This window comes from Halichoerus grypus, chromosome 5, assembly GCF_964656455.1.
Source record: "Halichoerus grypus chromosome 5, mHalGry1.hap1.1, whole genome shotgun sequence".
Taxonomy (NCBI): Eukaryota; Metazoa; Chordata; class Mammalia; order Carnivora; family Phocidae; genus Halichoerus; species Halichoerus grypus.
The window spans coordinates 77,312,681-77,335,209 of NC_135716.1; the positions used below are offsets into that span (position 1 = coordinate 77,312,681).

The 22,529-nt window shown below is 38.5% G+C and overlaps 1 protein-coding gene across 1 annotated transcript in view; it reads left to right on the plus strand.

Moving 5' to 3' along the window:
- The window catches only part of PXDNL (peroxidasin like), a 489,791-nt gene that overhangs the window by 237,635 nt on the left and 229,627 nt on the right, over nucleotides 1-22,529 (plus strand). Inside the window, exon 3 of the mRNA XM_078072396.1 lies at nucleotides 7,191-7,262. Within this exon, the coding sequence (XP_077928522.1) occupies nucleotides 7,191-7,262 (72 nt within the window). The remainder of the gene's footprint in view (nucleotides 1-7,190; nucleotides 7,263-22,529) is intronic.

Consider the following 22,529-nt stretch of genomic DNA (forward strand, 5'->3'; position numbering starts at 1 on the left):
AGTGGGAGAGGGAGAAGCAGGCTTCCCGGCGAGCAGGGAGCCCGATGCGGGGCTCGATCCCAAGACTCTGGGATCATGACCTGAGCCGAAGGCGGACGCTTAACGACTGAGCCACCCAGGCGCCCGTGCCTGATTTTTTTCTTCCTTTCCTTTCCCACACCTTGCCTTTTTTATTTTGTTTTCTTTGTTTGTTTGTTTTCCACTGTTTTGAACTGCAAATGATTTATGTGGTGCTTATAATATTTTTAGTGGTATTAGTGGTGGCAAATTTTCAAAAAATAGTCATTACTGACTTTGGCCAAGAATCTCTTACTTGGTAACTATGCAGATAACTCAGGTATCACAGTTTATGGTTATTGAAAGTTTTAGATTACTTACTTTATTTTTATTATTATTTTTTAAAGATTTTATTTATTTGACAGAGACACAGCGAGAGAGGGAACACAAGCAGGGGGAGTGGGAGAGGGAGAAGCAGGCTTCCCGCGGAGCAGGGAGCCCGATGCGGGGCTCGATCCCAGGACCCTGGGACCATGACCTGAGCCGAAGGCAGACGCTTAATGACTGAGCCACCCAGGCACCCCTAGAGTACTTACTTTAGTAAGCATGGAAATGAAGTGCACAATCCTGCCATGTTAAGGGTAGCAGAACCACATTTCTGGAGAGTGTCCAAATGAAAAGTAAACATAATTATAAAGCAGGAGCAGATTAACATTATTACCACTTACAAAACACCCCAAACTATCTTATTTGTATTTAAATGTAGATATAATAATTCACTTTCAGAGTAACTCTTGACAATATCTTGAATGGAAATTTTGACAGAGGAGAAAGCTCTATTTTGCTTCTCTCCACTTTGATGAGTCCATAACCATGCAAAAAGCTTTTATCTTTCCTAATAGCCACCAATTGCTTTTTAACAAAATATTTCCACCCACGCAGTACACATTTGTATGTATATCAAATGTACAAGTATGTGTGTGCATCCTGTGTGTAAGATACTGTTTCAGCAATGCAAGATGCAATTAACACAAGACTGTTGATCTATTGCTGGTTTTTCTTCCCCAAGGTTTTGATCATCAGGATCGCAGATCTCTGTTTTCAGGAGTTATTTCATTTCCACAATAAAAGTATAACATTTTTCTTTTTCTTTTTTTTTTTTTAATTTTTTTTATTGTTATGTTAATCCCCATACATTACATCATTAGTTTTAGATATAGTGTTCCATGATTCATTGTTTGTGCATAACACCCAGTGCTCCATGCAGAACGTGCCCTCCTCAATACCCATCACCAGGCTAACCCATCCTCCCACCCCCCTCCCCTCTAGAACCCTCAGTTTGTTTTTCAGAGTCCATCGTCTCTCATGGTTCTTCTCCCCCTCCAATTTCCCCCCCTTCATTCTTCCCCTCCTGCTACATTCTTCTTCTTCTTTTTTTCTTTCTTAACATATATTGCATTATTTGTTTCAGAGGTACAGATCTGAGATTCAACAGTCTTGCACAATTCACAGCGCTTACCAGAACACATACCCTCCCCAGTGTCCATCACCCAGTCACCCCATCCCTCCCACCCCACCCCCCACTCCAGCAACCCTCAGTTTGTTTCCTGAGATTAAGAATTCCTCATATCAGTGAGGTCATATGATACATGTCTTTCTCTGTTTGACTTATTTCGCTCAGCATAATACCCTCCAGTTCCATCCACGTCGTTGCAAATGGCAAGATCTCATTCCTTTTGATGGCTGCATAATATTCCATTGTATATATATACCACTTCTTCTTTATCCATTCATCTGTTGATGGACATCTTGGCTCTTTCCACAGTTTGGCTATTGTGGACATTGCTGCTATAAACATCGGGGTGCACGTACCCTTTCGGGTCCCTACTTTTGTATCTTTGGGGTAAATACCCAGGAGTGCAATTGCTGGATCATATGGTAGCTCTATTTTCAACTTTTTGAGGAACCTCCATACTGCTTTACAGAGTGGCTGCACCAGCTTGCATTCCCACCAACAGTGTAGGAGGGTTCCCCTTTCTCCGCATCCCCGCCAACATCTGTCATTTCCTGACTTGTTAATTTTAGCCATTCTGACTGGTGTGAGGTGGTATCTCATTGAGGTTTTGATTTGGATTTCCCTGATGCCGAGCGATATTGAACACTTTTTCATGTGTCTGTTGGCTGTTTGGATGTCTTCTTTGGAAAAATGTCTGTTCATGTCTTCTGCCCATTTCTTGATTGGATTCTTTGTTCTTTTGGTGTTGAGTTTGATGAGTTCTTTATAGATTTTGGATACTAGCCCTTTATCTGATATGTCATTTGCAAATATCTTCTCCCATTCTGTCAGTTGTCTTTTGGTTTTGTTGACTGTTTCCTTTGCTTTGCAAAAGCTTTTTATCTTGATGAAGTCCCAATAGTTCATTTTTGCCCTTGCTTCCCTTGCCTTTGGCGATGTTTCTAGGAAGAAGTTGCTGCGGCTGAGGTCAAAGAGGTTGCTGCCTGTGTTCTCCTTTAGGATTTGATGGACTCCTGTCTCACATTGAGGTCTTTCAACCATTTGGAGTCTATTTTTGTGTGTGGTGTAAGGAAATGGTCCAGTTTCATTCTTCTGCATGTGGCTGTCCAATTTTCCCAACACCATTTGTTGAAGAGACTGTCTTTTTTCCATTGGACATTCTTTCCTGCTTTGTCAAAGATTAGTTGACCATAGAGTTGAGGGTCCATTTCTGGGCTCTCTATTCTGTTCCATTGATCTATGTGTCTGTTTTTGTGCCAGTACCATACTGTCTTGATGATGACAGCTTTGTAGTAGAGCTGGAAGTCCGGAATTGTGATGCCGCCAGCTTTGCTTTTCTTTTTCAACATTTCTCTGGCTATGCGGGGTCTTTTCTGGTTCCATACAAATTTTAGGATTATTTGTTCCATTTCTTTGAAGAAAGTGGATGGTATTTTGATGGGGATTGCATTGAATGTGTAGATTGCTCTAGGTAGGATTGACATCTTCACAATATTTGTTCTTCCAATCCATGAGCATGGACCGTTTTTCCCTTTCTTTGTGTCTTCCTCAATTTCTTTCATGAGTATTTTATAGTTTTCTGAGTACAGATCCTTTGCCTCTTTGGTTAGATTTATTCCTAGATATCTTATGGTTTTGGGTGCAATTGTAAATGGGATCGACTCCTTAATTTCTCTTTCTTCTGACTTGTTGTTGGTGTATAGGAATGCCACTGACTTCTGTGCATTGATTTTATATCCTGCCACTTGACTGAATTCCTGTATGAGTTCTAGCAGTTTTGGGGTGGAGTCTTTGGGATTTTCCACATAAAGTATCATATCATCTGCAAAGAGTGAGAGTTTGACTTCTTCTTTGCCAATTTGGATGCCTTTGATTTCTTTTTGTTGTCTGATTGCTGTGGCTAGGACTTCCAATACTATGTTGAATAGCAGTGGTGATAGTGGACATCCCTGCCGCGTTCCTGACCTTAGGGGGAAAGCTCTCAGTTTTTCCCCATTGAGAATGATATTCGCTGTAGGTTTTTCATAGATGGCTTTTATGATATGGAGGTATGTACCCTCTATCCCTATACTCTGAAGAGTTTTGATCAAGAAAGGATGCTGTACTTTGTCAAATGCTTTTTCTGCATCTATTGAGAGGATCATATGATTCTTGTTCTTTCTTTTGTTAATGTATTGTATCACGTTGATTGATTTGCGGATGTTGAACCAACCTTGCAGCCCAGGGATAAATCCGACTTGGTCGTGGTGAATGATCCTCTTAATGTACTGTTGGATCCTATTGGCTAGTATTTTGGTGAGAATTTTTGCATCCATGTTCATCAGGGATATTGGTCTGTAATTCTCCTTTTTGATGGGGTCTTTGTCTGGTTTTGGGATCAAGGTAATGGTGGCCTCATAAAATGAGTTTGGAAGTTTTCCTTCCATTTCTATTTTTTGGAACAGTTTCAGAAGGATAGGTATTAATTCTTCTTGAAATGTTTGGTAGAATTCCCCTGGGAAGCCATCTGGCCCTGGGCTTTTGTGTTTTGGGAGATTTTTGATGACTGCTTCTATTTCCTTAGTGGTTATAGGTCTGTTCAGGTTTTCTATTTCTTCCTGGTTCAGTTTTGGTAGTTGATACATCTCTAGGAATGCATCCATTACTTCCAGGTTATCTAATTTGCTGGCATAGAGTTGCTCATAATATGTTCTTATAATTGTGTGTATTTCTTTGGTGTTTGTTGTGATTTCTCCTCTTTCATTCATGATTTTGTTGATTTGGGTCATTTCCCTTTTCTTTTTGATAAGTCTGGCCAGGGGCTTATCAATCTTGTTAATTCTTTCAAAGAACCAGCTCCTAGTTTCGTTGATCTGTTCTACTGTTCTTTTGGTTTCTATTTCATTGATTTCTGCTCTGATCTTTATTATTTCTCTTCTCCTGCTGGGTTTAGGCTTTATTTGCTGTTCTTTCTCCAGCTCCTTTAGGTGTAGGGTTAGGTTGTGTACTTGAGACTTTTCTTGTTTCTTGAGAAAGGCTTGTATTGCTATATACTTTCCTCTCAGGACTGCCTTTGCTGTATCCCAAAGATTTTGAATAGTTGTGTTTTCATTTTCATTGGTTTCCATGAATTTTTTTAATTCTTCTTTAATTTCCTGGTTGACCCATTCATTCTTCAGTAGGATGCTCTTTAGCCTCAAAAGTATAACATTTTTCAAGTGAGCTTGGTTTGCTTCTTTTTTTCCCCTCCTTGGCATCATAGGCAATATTAGGATATAGAATATAACCACACAGTTCCTCCAGCTTGCACTGACTTTTTGTGAAAGGATGTTAGATACTGCTTTATGCCCTGAATGTCAGTAGAATCAGTCATAAATTTTGAATACATCTCCTTTATGAAAAGTAAAACAAAAAATAATATATATGACAGTCTTTATAATCACTTAACCAAAACATTGTTAGGAAAATATTCCATCTATTAAAATTATAACAAAGATATTTTGATGGAAAACATAATGTTTTGAATAAACCTTAACAAGATATATGTACTTGTGATTGGAAAACACATTCAACTGTGAATCACTGTAATGGGTTTGTTTCTCATCAAGAATAAAAACATTTCCAAGAAAACCTATGAGTTAAATTGCTTGATCTCATACGTTAGATTATTAACATTCATATTGAATTATAATGTTCAAGAAATAAAAACAATTACAGTGCAATTTTAGAAGTTTAATTTTTTTTTATTTTCACCAAAATTTAGATAACTGTAAGAATATGCAGAAACATAGGCACTGAGCACATTTTATATACCAAAGAAAGATGAATTATGATGAATAGTATCTTTTCCTTTTTCAGTTCTGGTATTGAGAGAGAATGAGCATTAATGACCAAAGGCATCCTTTGTGTTAAATGGATCAGCTCCTTTCCTAGGCATCATCCTTCGGACAATTAAGAAAATAGTCAAACAGTTTCCTATATTCTATGGTTCAGATGAGATTGAGACTGTATATACATATCATGTAACACACATACAAACATATCACATAGAAGATGCACAAATCACACACGTATGTAGTATATGTATATACACATGTATGCACACACACGTGTACATGTATACACATTCAAATATGCATCTACGTGTACACATGTGCATTATATCTATGTGCACACATATGCATATAAATATATGTATATGTGCATGTGTGCATACATACATATACTTTTTTATATGTGGTGGTGCATGTATTTAACAAAATGTGGGGTAGAATAGTCATTCTTCAAGTAACAATAGATGTATAGAGGTAGTTTGGGGATCTAAAGCAAGTGTTGTATTGGATTTTGAATATTTGATTAAGAATGTACAAAGAGAGTAACTAAATAAATTTTCTCAGGACAATGTTTGTGACTGGTAGTAACTAGATATTAACTAAGTGTGTTGCTTTTAGTTAGCTTAAAAAATTTCTTGAACACATGGTAGACTATAAAGTTGATGGGATCATTGACTGAAGCTAAGAATTATCCATAAAAATGGACATTATCTCTGTTTGGCCTCAGCTCTAATGCATGCTGTAGATTGATTGTTCTGCCTCCCTGATAGCCAGAACACTAGGCGTAAATGGCAAGGAGTGGCTTTGGTACCATAAGTGGGGTGTTGGGTAGTGCCTTCAAATGCTATTTGGGGAATTAATTGTGTGGCTGAACCTTTAGAGGTGAGGCATGTCTGAATAGGGTCTCTAGGCTGTCTCTGTGTGTATAATGAGTAGAATAATCACCTGCTCCACTGGCCGAAACACTTGTTTCCCTAATAAGTCATACAAAAAAAAAAAAAAAAAAAAGCACAAAACAAATATTTTATAATACACTAAAAGTGAATCCTCTAGCATTTTACTCTGGCAGTAGATTTTAGAAACTTTGGAGTTTTTAAATGGTATAGGATATTCAGAAAAATGTGTGCCAATTCAATTAGTAGACATTCCCTGTACATTTAGACATGCCATAATAATTTAAATTTGAAAGAAATTTAAAGTGTATTTACTAGGGAAAAATTCATAATTTTTATTTGCCAGAGTGCTTTTTCTAAAATGTTCAAAGTTGAGGAGAGGTGATTTTTCTGTAACTTGTTTTACTATTCAAATCCAATTTATTTTTGCCACCTGTTATTTTTCTCCCTGGATTTTTTAGAAGTCAGTTTTGGACCATCTGATGGTACTATAATAAGAGCCTCGCTTTCTATGGTGTAACTGACTCTCAGTTTGACCGTTCAACAAATACACAATGAGAGTCCACTGTTTGCCAAGAGCAGTGATATTTATTTTTCCAAGGAAAATGCTTAAGCCTGAGTGTATATAACTCTCCATCTGTTTATTTAGAAATATATTCCTGTGACTATGTTGATAATTTTCCTCTTAAATGGTAGGCTTCAGGAAAACAGGAATTTTATCCTAGGGTTTATAGTCCTCTTTTAGGGGTATTTTAGGGTAATTTAATAAATATAAATTATTTTTGAAGTCTTTTGTGACAAACTAACATTTTAATATAGCTTTGTTGAATAGAGAATTTTAAATTTGTAAATTTAGTGAACATATCTGTAAATGTTTTTCAACTCTGTAATCACTATTTCTAGTAGAATTATTGTAATATTTGCAGAATCTGTTTCTCATTCTGGAATTTGTGTTTGTTTTTGTTTTTCCAGTCTCCTGAACAACAACCAAATCAGACAGATTTCCAGACATGCTTTTGAAGGACTTGAAAATTTGCTTTATCTGTAAGTTGCAAGAAAGAACAACAATAACTTATGGTGTTGATAGATTATTTTTGCCTTTTTGTTTGTTTTAACCAAAGTAATTCTTCATCTTCTTGGAAACTACTGTCAACCTTTACACAAAACACATTTGAACATTTCTAAGTGAAGTCAATTGTTGCTTTCAACAGATTATTCATCTGAGCACATTTGAATATTTATGCACATTTTTATCCCTTCATCTCTGCCACAAAAATTCTAAATTGGAGAAAAATAAAAACAAAATAGTTTGTCCAACTTTCACATTCAAATCTAATTAATTGATAATTGCAAAAATTGCATAGATCCAAGAGAACCTTCTTATATCAACAACTCAGCCATCCAAGACCTTCTGAAGCCAGTGAACACATTGCAACTAGGAACTTTAATGAACCTGGATAAGAACCAAATTTTGGAAAAATTAGCTCACAAATATGATCATTGACAATTGAGGTGCTCTTTTGTTTATAACAAGTAAATGAGAATAAAAGTATTCTAAAGATTTTATTTATTTGAGAGAGAGAAAGAGAGCACAGAGAGTGAGCAAGCAGAGTGTCGGGGGGTGGTGGTGAGGGAAATGCAGGCTCCTCCCTGAGCAGGGAGGCCGATGTGGGGCTCGATCCCTGGACCTTGGGATCATGACCAAAACTAGAGGCAGATGCTTAACTGACTGAGCCACCCAGGTGCCCTGAGAATAAAGGTATTTTAAATGAGTCCCTGTTTCAACTCAGAAACTAGTCCATGCTGGTAAGCAAGTTGGGAGGTCATGACTGATACACTTATGTGGAGGCTGAAGGAAGAAACTAGGACATTTGTCTAAGCACAGAGTGAATGCTGCAACTTTCCTTTTGAAGAACCTTCAAGAGGTAACTAACATTTTTACACAAATATGCCCATTTGTACTTCATTAAGTATTTTGTGTAAAAAGTTGGTTATTCTTTTAAAGAGAAGATGCTATCCTAGCCCTTTGGCTCCCATTTCATTTCTACAATGATCACAGCATCTTTCTGAAGCACTGGAATTCATATTACACCTCAGCTCTGGAGTCTTACAGCCTTTTGTGTTCAACTGAGATACCCCAGCCTACCAGGCAAGGCCTTCTAGAGCTTTTTTTTTTTTTTTTTTTAATCACTCGGTCCTAAATTGCTGGTTCCTTCTTGGAATTGTTCCATTCTATTTGCTGTCCTAATTGTTGATGACCAACCTAACATGCTTAGCAGGTGCATGTCAGTTTTGATCTCCACGTGAGAAACATTACTAAGAGTGCTTCAAGCGTTCTCGACTGGTGGTGTGAGAAATCAGCTTCTCATAAATGAAGGAGCTCTACCCCCCCGCATATCACCTCAGTCCTGTGGTTCTATGGTTCTTTGCTCATTGGCATGTAAAGAGTATCACCCTTACAGTAAAACAAGCAAATTAATAAAAAACATAAAACAAAAACTTTATAACTTTGTAAATAATGGCTTAGAAAAAACCTCATTACTACTGCAATATTCAGTGAAAGAATCTAGTAAAATGACAGTTATTAACAAGAAATTAATTTTGGATAAAATGAACATTCAACATTGCTGTGGCTTGGATCAATTACATGCACAAGTGCACTATCTGCTGTGTGTAAGAAGCATTTTCTTCAGCCAGTTCACACACTACTCATTAAGTGAAAGTTACAAATCTTCTGTATTTAGGAAAGGGGAAGGATAATTATAAATGTTTCATTATGCAATAGGTTGTGAACACATTCATGTGACCACTGAAGTAAATCTTTCCATATTTTCAATAACATTGACAAGTAAGGATTACCTCTCAAATCAGAGAAGTTCATAGCAAAAGGAAGGTTATAGGCTACAAGACCTATTCATTTCAGACAGCACCTGTCTGGATGAGAAGAAAATGGAATTGTAAGGTTTAGAAGAAAATGTCAGGGTTTGAGGCAATCGAAGATGGCCTAACTCTGCCACTTTGTGTCAATAATACTTTAAGATTAAGCTGGCCATCCACTATCATTCTGCGAGCTGATCCAGAGGAAATGCTTGGAGCAGACATCAGCTCTTTGGGGATAAGATTCACAAATACTCTGAAATATGGTGGTATTCATTATTTAGGTGGTCTGTGGTAATGTTGGGATAGGCAGTGGGGAAGGTGGTAGTATATGAAGATGAAGAGGCATGAGTAATGCCTATATATGTGTTTGGAGGATTAAGACACACATGCTTATAGGACAATAGGTTTTGTAATATGGGCACATATAAGGTATGGTGGTGTCAGAACAGAAGGAAGACCAATTCTGTCTCCCAGTATAATGGGCAATTTAGACTTCAAATAAGGGGGTGTTTAGGAATTATTGAATCATTGACCAATCATTGACCAAGCTAAGAACTGTCAACGTTGACATTGTCTCTGTTATGACATCAGCTATAAAGCATACTATAGTTTTGTTGTCTTGCTCCACTTTGGCCAGAAAAATTAAACACAAGTTGAGGAAAATAATATGCAAAAAGCATTCACAGAGACAATTCTGAGTTTGAGATGGCGTGTGTTGGTTGGAGCAGTGAGTGCAGTCGGAAGGATAGAGTGAGCTGTAACTGGGAGCAAAGGAGTCAGGCCAGAAAGGCCTTTGCACAGGAGACTAGATGGTGTTGTGTCAGGGAGAATTTGTAGGGGAAGGGTATGATCAGCTCTGTGGTTTGGGAAAGGCCAGTCTGGGAGAATGGACAGGTTTGCTTGAGGCAGAACCTCAGTGGTAGTAAGCTATGCCAAGGTATCCTGAACTGCCATGCATGATGACAGCCTGGACAGGAGTCTGCAGTGGGGTTGCAGAGCTGGAAAGGGACTCCTTCTTCTTCTTTCTTCTCCTCCTCCTCCTCCTCCTCCTCCTCCTCCTCCTCCTCCTTCTTCTTCTTCTTCTTCTTCTTCTTCTCCTTCTCCTTCTTCTTCTTCTTCTTCTTTTAAAGATTTTATTTATTTACTTGAGAAAGAGAGAGAGAAGGAGCACACAAGCAGGGGAAAGGGCAGAGGAAGAGGGAAAAGCAGGTTCCCCGCTAAGCCGGGAGCCCAACACAGGGCTCAATCGCAGGATCCTGAGATTATGACCTGAGCTGAAGGCAGACCCTTAACTGACTGAGCCACCCAGGTTCCCCTGGGGAGGGATTCTTTATTGTAGTTTTGTTTAATGACTATGACAGATGAGAGGGAATATCTGTCTGCTCTTCTCATAGAAAATCCCCATTCCTGTCTCAGTCTGTGCCACTAATACCCCAGCCTCCTTCCACTGTCCTGAGTCTTCCTTGGCCACTTTCATACTCATACTTTCCTTCCACATTCCCACTCCTCCACAAATCTAGTTTTTATTTTCTACCCCATCTGAATCTTTGGATGGGTCACTCATAGAATTTACTCTGTAATTTGACATTTAATTACACTTGGCATTTATTTCCACTTCTCTCCCTATGCATATGTGTGTTGAGGTCTCCATGGCCACATACTTGAGAATCAGGGTCTTGCTTTATTTCTGTCCAGTTCATACGAATTTTCAGACACAATTCTATGCTTCCCCAAACTTGCGTGCTCCTCCAGCACACATCTGTTTCCTTTTCAGTAAATAGCACCCGTATTCTCAAGCTGCTTGGCATCATGCTTAAGTTCTTCCTTTTTCATATGCTACTTCGGCACACTCTGTTCATTCCAATCCTAAAAACTTTTCTAATTTGGTCACTTTCTCCATCTCTCTTGCATCCATCCTAGTGTAAGCAGTCATTATTTTCCTGCTTCACATTTCATTTTAATAAAAGTGACACACCCTATTTTGGCCTGTAAGTCCTAGCATGGTTTTTGATCCATCCATACGTGTAAATCCATCTCATGTCTTTTTTCCTTTGCTTTTTTTTTTTTTTTAGATTTTATTTATTTTTTTGACAGAGAGAGACATAGGGAGAATGGGAACACAAGCAGGGGGAGTGGGAGAGGGAGAAGCAGGCTTCCCGCAGAGCAGGGAGCCCGATGTGGGACTCGATCCCAGGACCCTGGGATCATGACCTGAGCCGAAGGCAGACACTTAACGACTGAGCCACCCAGGCGCCCTTTTCCTTTGCTTTTTATATTTGATCCATTGTTCTTTTATTTCTCCAAACACAGTAAGTGCTCCGCCCCCACCTCCCATGGGCTGTCACATGCTGCTTGTTGGTTTTTCCTTGGTGATCTTCTTCTGTCTTGTCTCAGCTTTAATGTCATCTCCCTAGGACTCGTTCTATCTAGGTCAATTAACCCTCGCCTCCTTTTTTCTCTATCAGGGTGCCCTGTTTATTTCATTTATCATGTCTACCATAACAGTTAATGTTTTTCCCCTTATTTTTTTAAACTTATTTTCTGACTTCCCACTGGATTCTGTGAAGGAAAATGGCCATACTCTGTTTATTTACCACATATCCCATCATCTAGAACATAGGAAGTAAGTACTCATTAAATACATGTTGACTAAATAGAACATAAGGTGGTCAATAAATGCTTGATATTTGACTGATTAATACTTTTAGTTATGCTGAGTTCATTATTTCTTGAAAAGGGAGATAACACCATTAAATGTGTTAGCTTTTTCAGAAATGTATACCAGTTATTTATATTGTGTCTTTTCCCAAGGATTTCAGGTGTTTATATTACATAAAGTAGTTCTAGTGCATGTATATTCATTCAGGAGGAGAATTTTTATTAGACCAGATATACTACAGAATTGCAGTTCTGCCCTGCCAACACAAAGGAGGGCACATTATTTTTCCCTAAAACAAAAGCATTTCTGAACTCTTCTGAAATTCTAATGTGTTTTGGTCCAAAACATATCATTGATTCCCTTGGGCCAAAACAAATTGAATATCTCAGGACAAATTTTGCCTTCAGAGTCACAAGAAAAACTATGACTGTTTGAAGATATCTTTGGAAACTAGTTCATTTAAGGTTAGCTGAATTTTGGACCTAGATGTATTGAAAAACTGAGAGCAAAACCTTTTTCTTTAGGTTAACAGACCAGCAACTGTTACGAAGAGCTTCTCTGGTATTCATTATTCTTAACCAAGTTAGAATTAATCTAATGATAAACTCCAAAATAAAATTTTATTTATTCAGATACATCTTGGCATCTATAAAGTGATACTGATCTCATTACTGATGAGCATTAACAATTAAAAAAATTATCCATACAGTAAGAACTGTTGCCTATCTGCTCATGTTTGAGATACACTGAGTATCATTTGGTAGTATTTATAGAGGAAATTTATTTCACATTAAAATCCATAATTTTGTTTCTGGGTTTGGTTCCCAAAGTTTCTTCTCTGAATTACAGCTTTCTGCCCCTAGCCCATCTCTTGTCATCATTGTCCTCATGAACTCCTATTTCTGAATTCTGCTCCCTCTGCACAGACTCAACTTCTTTAGATCTTTGGCTGAATATGTCATTTGCAATTGTATACTCAGCATTGGACTTTTCCATCTCTCTCTAGTCTCTGAATTTATTTGGAGTCTATCACATTCCTTTTGCAACCTGTAGATAAAAAGATATTCTTGTGGGAATATTGGGCAATTTACAAACGTTGAGTTCTTGAGCAAGTGAGTGCTATTGAAGAATCTCACCTTTAATACTGTGAACTTGAAGGACACAACTCTCACCATTTCTGGCTTCTCTGTTAATACTCCCTGAGCATTAATGACAATATAACAAAATAAAGGAAATTTCCGTAGGGTTTCTTGTTCACTGTATCAGTTAGCTTTTGCTGTGTACCAAGTTACTTTAGAACTTAGTGACTTAAAATAATAGAGAATTACTATTTCTCATGATTGACTTATGGGTTGACTGGACAGATCTTCTGGTCTAGGCTGACTCAGCTGAGGCTGGAAGCTATAGGATGGCTTTACTTACATATCTGGCAATTGCCCAGTGTCAGCTGGGATGGCTTTCTCTTCCATGTGGTCTCTTTCTCTAGCCAGCTAGACTGTACTTGTTTACAGTGATCTTATCCCTAGTGCCATCAGAGATGAGCTTTTCATGCCTTTTTTTTGGTCATATTTGTTAGCATTTCATTTCCCAAGTCAAACCACATGGTCAAGATCTGATTCAAGCACTGGAGAAATGGATTCTACCTCTTGAAGGGCAAAGCAGCAGAATCATCTGGCAAAAGGGTATGAATCCAGGGGTGGGGAGAAACTTGAGGCCATTTCTGCAATCCATCACATTGACATTGGGCTTCCAAGAGTGAGGCCCAAGTTGCAATCACAATCAGACATATCCAGGTTTAGTCACCAGGGTAGACTTATGCAATGGGTACTGTGTTCACAAAGGGAGAAGAGGTCATATCTACTTGGGAGACATAGGTCTGGGGGCAGGTTAGACTTGATGGAAGGAACAGTGCTTTAGCTTAATCTTGAAGGGAAATTTTGTGAGAAAAGTCAAGACATGGTCTAGTGTGTTTGGGAAATGGCAACTATCTTTTAATGATTAGATTGTAGGGCCCAAATAGAGCATGATGAGAGATAAGGTTGGCAAGTTTGACAAAGGCCAAATAATGGGGAAGGGGAGGTTTGTATACCAAGCTCTCTGTCTCTACTTGTTTACCTCTTACTTACTTCTACTCACTCCAAACCAGCCTCTGTTCCTACCACACTACTAGAAATTCTCTGATAAAGGCCATTCATACTGTTAAACATATTGGAAATATTCTATTGTATGCTATATTTAATTATATCTAGTGGTTTCCTTTTGTTGACCACTCATACTCTTGAAAATATCTTTGGTGTTAGTGACACCTCTCATGTTCCTGGTCTTCCCTTCACTGTTCTTTCTGCTCTGTCTCAGACTCCACCTAGAGCTCTGTCCCAGGCTCTATTTTTTTTCATACTATGGTTGAACATACCTGCTTCCATTGTATCAGTTATTATCTAGATGCCCTGGCTCACAAATCTTTATTTTGAGCCTAAATTGTCTTATATTTTCAAATACACACACACATACACACACATACACACACACACACACACACACACTTGACATGTCCCATAGGAGCTTCATACTCAACATGATTTAAACTTAATTAAATTATCTTTCTCCCTTCAAACTTGCTACTTATTTTCCCTTCAAACATGCTTCTTATTTTGGGAAATGATGACAGACTCATACAGTCCTCTGAACTAAATATCCATGCATCATACTGGTCTCCTCCCAATTCCTCTCCCACTATATCTAGTTAGTTGTCAAGTTCTGTCTATTCTGCTTTAGCAGTTTGTATCTTCCTTCCTGTCTATGCCCACTGTGATGACTTATATTTAATCTTTGTTACTCATAACGCTGACTATGAGAAAACCTCATTTCTCTGTTCAAGCTTTTCCTCTTCTGTCTCTGAGGGACAACCTGTCATCTTTTTTTTAAAACAAAGTCTCGATCACACCATTCTTCTAAGGGTCCTTCAATGGCTCCTCATTGCTGTTTGGATGAAGTAAAATTGAATTAACACCATATACAAGACTTGACTTCACTTACATCTTCAGCTTTCTTGATGATCACCTCCTCAAACCCTGTGCTCTGAAGTTTCTGATGTGTAGTATTTGATGGCCTCCTGACTAAGTGTTTTTAGGTCATCTCTGAGTTACTGGATTTTACTGGTATTGTGTCTTCCTGGGATGCCTTCCTGCTCCCTGACTCTGATACTGAGATCACATCACAGATCTATTATTTATTATCACCTACTATGTGTGTGAACAGTACACAATATCACTAGTCTGTGCAACAAGCCTGTATGGTTTTATGACTGGAAAAATGGACAAAGTAATTAATTTTATCAGGGACACAATTGTGGTAATTCTATGCCTTATGAAGAATAAAAGGGGAAAGAGGAGGGGAACAAGGAATTTGTGGTAGGGGTAGAGAGTGTGGCAGCTTTGCACTTTTGGGTGGTGTCTACATATCATGCAGTACCATGCATACCTAGGCCTGAGTTTCCTCTTTCAACCAACTGATCTTAGGAAACTCCCCATGAGGCTATAGCTGCAGGCTGGGAGAGAGAGGGTGGTGTAGCAGGAATAGGGCAATGGGCTTTTAGGGAACTTCCTTATGTCCTTTGTTTTTGGCTTTAGGGCCTGCTTGGGTCTGATCATGTATATACTACCTCTGTTTGAGGATGAAGTGTTACTGTGCACATCCAACTTTAGGGCTTGGTGGGTCAGATAACACCCAGCTCATGATGGACAGCTTAGTTCACTGAGCTTTATTTTTTTGTTTCCAGCTTGTTTGTAATTGCTTACTGAAACATTTTTATGACTCTTAAAATCTCTATCACAGAATTCTAACCTCACTGTTGTCTTGTTGTAGGCATTTGTATTAGTCAGCTAAGGCTACCATAACAAAGAAGCACAGACTGGGTGGTTTAAGCAGAAGAAATTTATGTTCTCAGAGTTCTGGAGGCCAAAAGTCCAAGATCAAGAGATTGGCAGGGTTGCTTTCTTTTAAGGTTCCCTCTCCTTGGCATGTAGATGACCATCATCTCTCTATCTTGCAGTGGTCTTCCCTCTGTGTCCTAATCTCCTCTTCTTATAAGGATGCCAGTTGTGTTGGATTAGGGACTACTCTAATGACCTCATTTACCTTAATTACCTCTTTATAGAGCTTATCTTCAAATATAGTCACATTTTGAGGTATTAAAAAGGTAATGCTTCAACTTATGAATCAAGGGTGGGGGTGGGGCACACTTTCATCCATAACAGCATTTATTTATTATCTTTTTTCCTTAAGTTTGAGATCTCTCTGGTTCTCATTATGGTGAGTAGTTTTTGGTTAAAACCTGGACCTTTTTGGGTATTATGTTATGAGACTCTGAATCTTATTTAAATCTGCTTTAGCTGACTTCTTTGTTAGGGAAGGGGCTGACTTTTTACTGTCAGGTGGAGGTAGAAGCCCAGGTTCCCCAGTTGGCCTCCATGGATATCCATGTGTCAGTGGGACTCCTTGTTGCTTCTAGGCAGAGTTGGGGGTTCTGGTTTTCCACTAGGCCTCCACTGATACGTTCCTTGCTGGGAGGAGTGTAAATGCTTCATTATTGCTCTCCACATGACCTGCACTGACACCAAGTAGAGAGGGTGGCTTCATGGTGGTAAAATTACTGACTGTTCACTAGGCCTCCCCTGATGCCACCCCAGTGGGGAGCAAAAGGGGCTGCTCTTTATTGCTAGTTTGGGATGGAGGTCCAAACTTAGAGGTCCTTGGGGTGGGTTTCCTTATTTTCACTGTTTGGAGATGAATGTCCTAGCTCCTCTAAGAATAGTACTATGGGGGTGTTAAGTGCCTCATTACAGCCTCACAGGGGTGGAGATCTAGCTCCTCAGTTGGCTTTTGCTGGCATGGGTGCAGATAGGGACACAGATTTTCTGTGGTATTTGGCTGGAGTAGAGTGGTTCTTTCCCAAAAGTTTTCTGTCTTGTTAGACTTCCCTATTCCCTCATTTATTGTGAGTTTTTATTGTCTGCATTCCTTGACATTTCCTGGTTTTTGGCTGTTCATCTTCACATCTGAATGACTGAGCAAAAAGAAAACCCAGAGACTGATTGTTATGCTCTTCCTTGAGTCCTGAGATTCTTAGCAAATTTGCCTTCTTTCTACCTTTCAGAGTCTTTTTATGTTTGTCTTATTTGTAACATCTAGGTTTTTAAATTGTGCTTAGCGAGAAAACTATGAAAAAGGATATCTACTTCACCTTTTCAGAGACAGAAATCTTTATAAACACTTTGTGTCTTTTTCAGTATATATACTTTTTCTTTTCCTTTTAAAATTTAACCCATGTGTCCCTGCAAGTCCCCTCTCTGGCCCAAACTATCTGTAATCCTGCCCCTGTCATTGGGAGCTTCTACTTCAGATCACCTAAACATGTGCTCTTCCCTCCCTGTGCACCTTGTGCCCTTTGGCCTTCCTGACTTCTAGGTCTGTGTGTTCAGGGGAAGCCCCAGTCCAGCAGGCCATCTTCCCAGAGCTGGGAGTTCTTCATACACTGTACTCAAGGTGCCTGGGTTGGGGGTTGGGGGGGTTAGTTTGAGTCAGACCCCTGTGGATTTCTGCTGGAAAGAGGCTCAGGGCCTCTGCGGGAGTAGGGTCTCCCAGCAATCTCTCATCAGCAGGCTTCCTGGCCCTCCCCAGAATCAAGTGTAAGGAGTTCCATGACATCTGGCTTCAGTGGAACAGGGAATATGTTTTGGAGTAGGGTGGACCTTGGTATCACTATGAGTCCCCTCAGAGATTCCCACTGGGGGCCAGTCTATCCCCCAAATCCCAACTCAGGGACCCATCCCAGGGTCCCTGGATTCTGAGTCCCAGTGGCCTGCACAAGTGCACTTTCTCCCACCATCTTCCTCCCCAGGCATCAGGCCCTCAGGGCCTATTGGATAGGACATGCCATTGCCCACCAGTACATGTTAGGACAGATTTTCTCCACACTGTGCCTTTGAAGTGGAAGTTTGAATGCTGGTTACCATTAGACCCCATTTGTGGGAGTAAGGGCTAGTATGTTGTTTTGGGGTTTTTTTGACACACACAAAAAAGAAATAACTAATAATCACAATTCTCCAATATATGATAAAATTTCTTTGTTTTTATTGTGGTAACATATAAATAACATAAAATTTACCATTTTAATCATTTTTAAGTGTATGATTCAGTGGCATTAGGTATATATGCACATACATATACATATATACAATGTTGTGCAATCATAAGTATTTTTCCATTTCTGGAACTTTTTCATCATCCCAAGTAGAAACTGTACCCATTAAACAAAAACTTCCCATTTTTCCCTCTCCTCAGGCCCTGGTAATCTTTATTCGATTTTATGTCTCCATAAATTGGCCTATTCTAAGTACCTCATATAAATGGAATAACTCAATATTTAGATTTTGTGTCTGGCTTATTTCACTTAACATGATGTTTTCAAGTTTCATCCATGTTGTAGCATGTATCAGAATTCCATTAATTTTTAAAGGCTCAATAATATTCCATTGTATGGGTATGCCACATTTTGTTTATCTATTATCTGTTGATGGGAATTTGGGTTGTTTCCACCTTTTGGCTATTGTGAATAATGCTACTGTGAGCATTACTATAAATGTACCTGCCTGAGTTCTTGCTTTCAAATCTTTTGGGTATATAAGAGAAGCAGACTTGCAAGTTTCTTTTTATGCAATTGTTTACTGATTGAATACTTTCATTTGTTAATATATTCATTCATTTATTCAACACATCTCTTGATTGTCACCCACTAGCCAAACTCTGTACTGATATTAATGTTCAGTATTACACATTTGCATAGTGTCTTATAGAGTTTTTATAAATATTTCATTGACCCCTCACAATAGACTTATGATTTGATGTACTAATATCCTAACTACATACATAAAGAAATGTATCTTTATAAGCTTAATTTTCTGAGAGTTCCACACTGAGTCCAGACTCACATTTTTGCCTTCTAGTTTTGAAAACAATACTCTTTCATTTGACAACCTTGAAATATTTAAGCAAAGATTAGATTAACATTTGAGGACAGTGCTCCAAAAGCATGTTCTGTAACTCAAACTTCAGAAAATTTTCCATTAAAATGAATCTTATAGATGATATGTAGGTGATTTTCTAAAGTTTTAGACATTGTTTTAGTTTTTCTTATTTTAACAGTAAGAAACAGTATCTCTGGAAATGGCAGTATTGACAGTGTATTTCGTTTGATGTGTAAACATTCAATGAATCATATCAATATAAATTTTATCGATGTATTAATTTTGCATATATATCTGTTATCTAAAAATATTTTTTGGAATCTGTAAAGATGTCTCTGAGCTGATGATTGTATTTTTGGAGCTTATCTTTGGCAATTTTATAAAACTTTATTTCCAAAATGACTAAATATTGATCAAAAATTATGATTATGCTCTTGGCTCCAATTATTGTAGAACTGAAATAAATTTGTTATTGAAAAGCCAGACTTGAATTTCAAATGAAAGTATTTCTGGAATACTTAATACATGTTAATAAATACAATTTTACTTTCAGTAATTTAAATTATCTGGCAAATTTTCAAGAAAAGGGACAGAGATAAATGATGATATAATTTTTAATTGTCATTTTTCTATTACTGTTTAAGATCTTTGGAAAATTATGGATTATTACCTCTGAAATAATTCAGAACACAGCTTTAGGGTATAGAAGAAACTTTAGTTTTTTCCTCCATATAGTAAGAATAGATGTGTTTGCTACATGAACTTTGCCCATTTAAAACTATTGTATATGCATAGTTATAAAACAAAGTTTTAGTTATAAGATATATACTATGTAATAGTATTCACAATATAACTATGTTTTAGTTATAAAACAAACATACTGCTTGACCCTCACTAATTCTAGTTTGGATATTGAAATGACTTGGTGAGTTAAATGTGATTTTGTAGTGTGAATATGCACTATTGTCAGTAGAAAATGTATTTGAAAAGCAGGGGAAGTGACAGGAGATTGTTTCTCATGGTGGTAATTTTTAAAAATAAAAAGCTTCAGGTTTGTCAGGTTTTCATGTTGCTGAAGACATTGTGAAGAATTCAGAGACAAAGAAGATGAAGAGAGAGAAAAATAGAAAAATAGAGGTTTTTCTTTTCCTTGTCCTTTCTTTTTTTAAACATAATATCAGTTTAGATTTTCTTGGCTGCAATAGAACAAAATAAACAATGAAACTGCTCAGATGGGCATAAATATTGTAGATATAATGCAGGCATCAGGCCTGGTTTGATCCAATAGCTCAAAGGGTTACAGAGGGTTTTGTTTCTTTGCATCTCTCAAATGGGCCATCTCTTAGGTCTAGTTCATCCAGTTCTACCTGGTGGATCCTGGCAGCTCCATGTTTCCCCCTTGACTTAGCAAAATTTCTGTGCCAGACCCTTCACACCACCGTAGGCAGGGTAAAGAGTGGGACTCTCCCATTGACTCCTGAGTAAGATAGATGAAATTTTTTTATATATGAATAGCCTAGCAACATCCCCTCATGTTTCACTAGCTCAGGTCCTTTGCTGAGCCAGTCGCTATGGCCAGAAGAATGGAATGAGTCATTGACTTACATACACCTGGAGTTGGGTGTAAGCAACATAATTAAGAAGTTGATTCCATCAAAGCCATCCCTGAGACTTTTCAGTGCTGCTGTTAGAAGAAGGCAGATGGATGCTGGGTGGCAAAACCATCCTCAAAAACTTGTGCCATTTTCTGTAAAGCATCTAAACACATTATTTATTAAGCAAATATCTTCACTTTTTTAGTAAAACTGTCTCAAACCAGTGTTTTGGAGAAGTTCTATGATGATGTATCTCTGATTTATTATTGAAGAAAAATATGGCTTTATAAAATTAAATTAGTTTTCAGCTTTACTGGAGCAATAATCTTTATTTTGACTTACATATCTTACTTAAATAGAATAATCTCTTAAAAATGTTTAAAATAGTTTATGGGTTTTAAAAGTTATGATTAATGCATATAATAAAAACAATCTCATAATATATTCAGGAGTTCCAAAAGTTTAAGGTTAATGCTATTTTTAGATAGCATTTCCCATCTTGGAATAACCCCTCATCCTGCCTTAAAGCGATACTAAGGAATAATTGATACTAAGTTGTATTACGTTTTTAAGTAAATAGAATTTTATTTGCCTTCATAGGGGCACATACAATTGTCATGTTTGCTTAAAAAACATGTGTTTATCTCTGTGTCTGTATCATAAAATACTTGAAAGGACTAAAACATGCATATAATTTAATATCATAAACACCTGAGTCCTTTTTATTTTTATTTTCTCTCAAAATTTTAATTTGAAAAGTTGTAAGCAGTGGAAAAATGGCTGAATACCTGTATATCCTCCACCTAAGAAAAACTAATTAGAGGGCGGAGCAAGATGGCAGAGGAGTAGGAGACCTGGATTTTGTCTGGTCCCAGGAATTCAGCTGGATAGGGATCAAAGCATTCTGAACACCTACGAACTCAACAGGAGATTGAAGAAAAGAATAGCAGCAACTCTCTGAACAGAAAAGCGACCACTTTCTGGAAGGCAGGACATGCAGAGAATTGAATCTGAGGCTATATTTGGGAGGATAGATGGCGAGGGAGGGGCCTCCAATAGCTGCTACCCGCAAGTGATAGAGCCGCGGAGCACAAAATTGGAACTTTTAGAAATCTGCTCCTCTGAGGGACGTTGCTCCAGTGGCTAAGTAGGAGGTGGAACCCTCGCTGGGACAGTGTGGTCGCAGGACCCTCGGGGTCACAGAAAGACTGGGGGTGCCTGAGTGCAGCAGAGCTCCCAGGTATCGGAGCAGGGACGCCAGCTGCAGAAACAGAGCCGAGGAGCGGGCACTCAGCTCCGGGTTGCCATAAACCGTGATCCGCGGCGCAGTCAGGCCACTGCTCTTCCAGCAGGAACCCAACAAACAGGAGATCCGGGGAGACTCCCCTTCCTCCTCTGGGAGGAGCGACGCAGGAGCACACCACAGGGATCTGGTGGGTTTGGAGACTCCACATGGGGTCGTGCGCCAGAGATAGAAATGCTAGGTCACAGGCTGGGTGAGCATGGACTGCGGCTGGAGACTGGGGAGATGGGAGTGACTGACTGCTTTTCTCTGGGAGCTCACTGAGGAGTGGGGCCCCGACTTCTCGGCTCCTCTGGGGCGGAGATTGGGAGGCCGCCATTTTCACTCTCATCCTCCAAAGCTATGAGGAAAGCTTGCAGGGAACAAAAGCTCCCGAGAGCAAACCCGAGCAGATTACTTAGCCCAGGCCTGGCGGGGGGGTGGCAATTCCGCCTCCGGCAAAGACATTTGGGAACCACGGCAAAAGGCCCCTCCCCCAGAAGATCAGCAAGACAAGCCAGCCAAGACCAACTTTACCGATCAATGAGAATGGCAGAACTCCAGCGCTAGGGGAATATAGCCCATAGAATTCATGGCTTTTTTTCCCATGATTCTTTAGTCTTTAAAAGTTAATTTTTTTAACTTTTTTTAAAATTTTTCTTTTTCTCTTTTTTGCCAACATCTTATCAATCCCTTTTTTAAAAAATCTTTTTTATTTTTCATTTTTAGAGTCATATTCTATCCCTTCATAGTAGTTAACCTTATTTTTGGTGCATATACATTATATATATATATATATATATATATATATATATATATATATATATATATATATATATATATTTGTCTGTTAGAAGGAACTGTATCCCA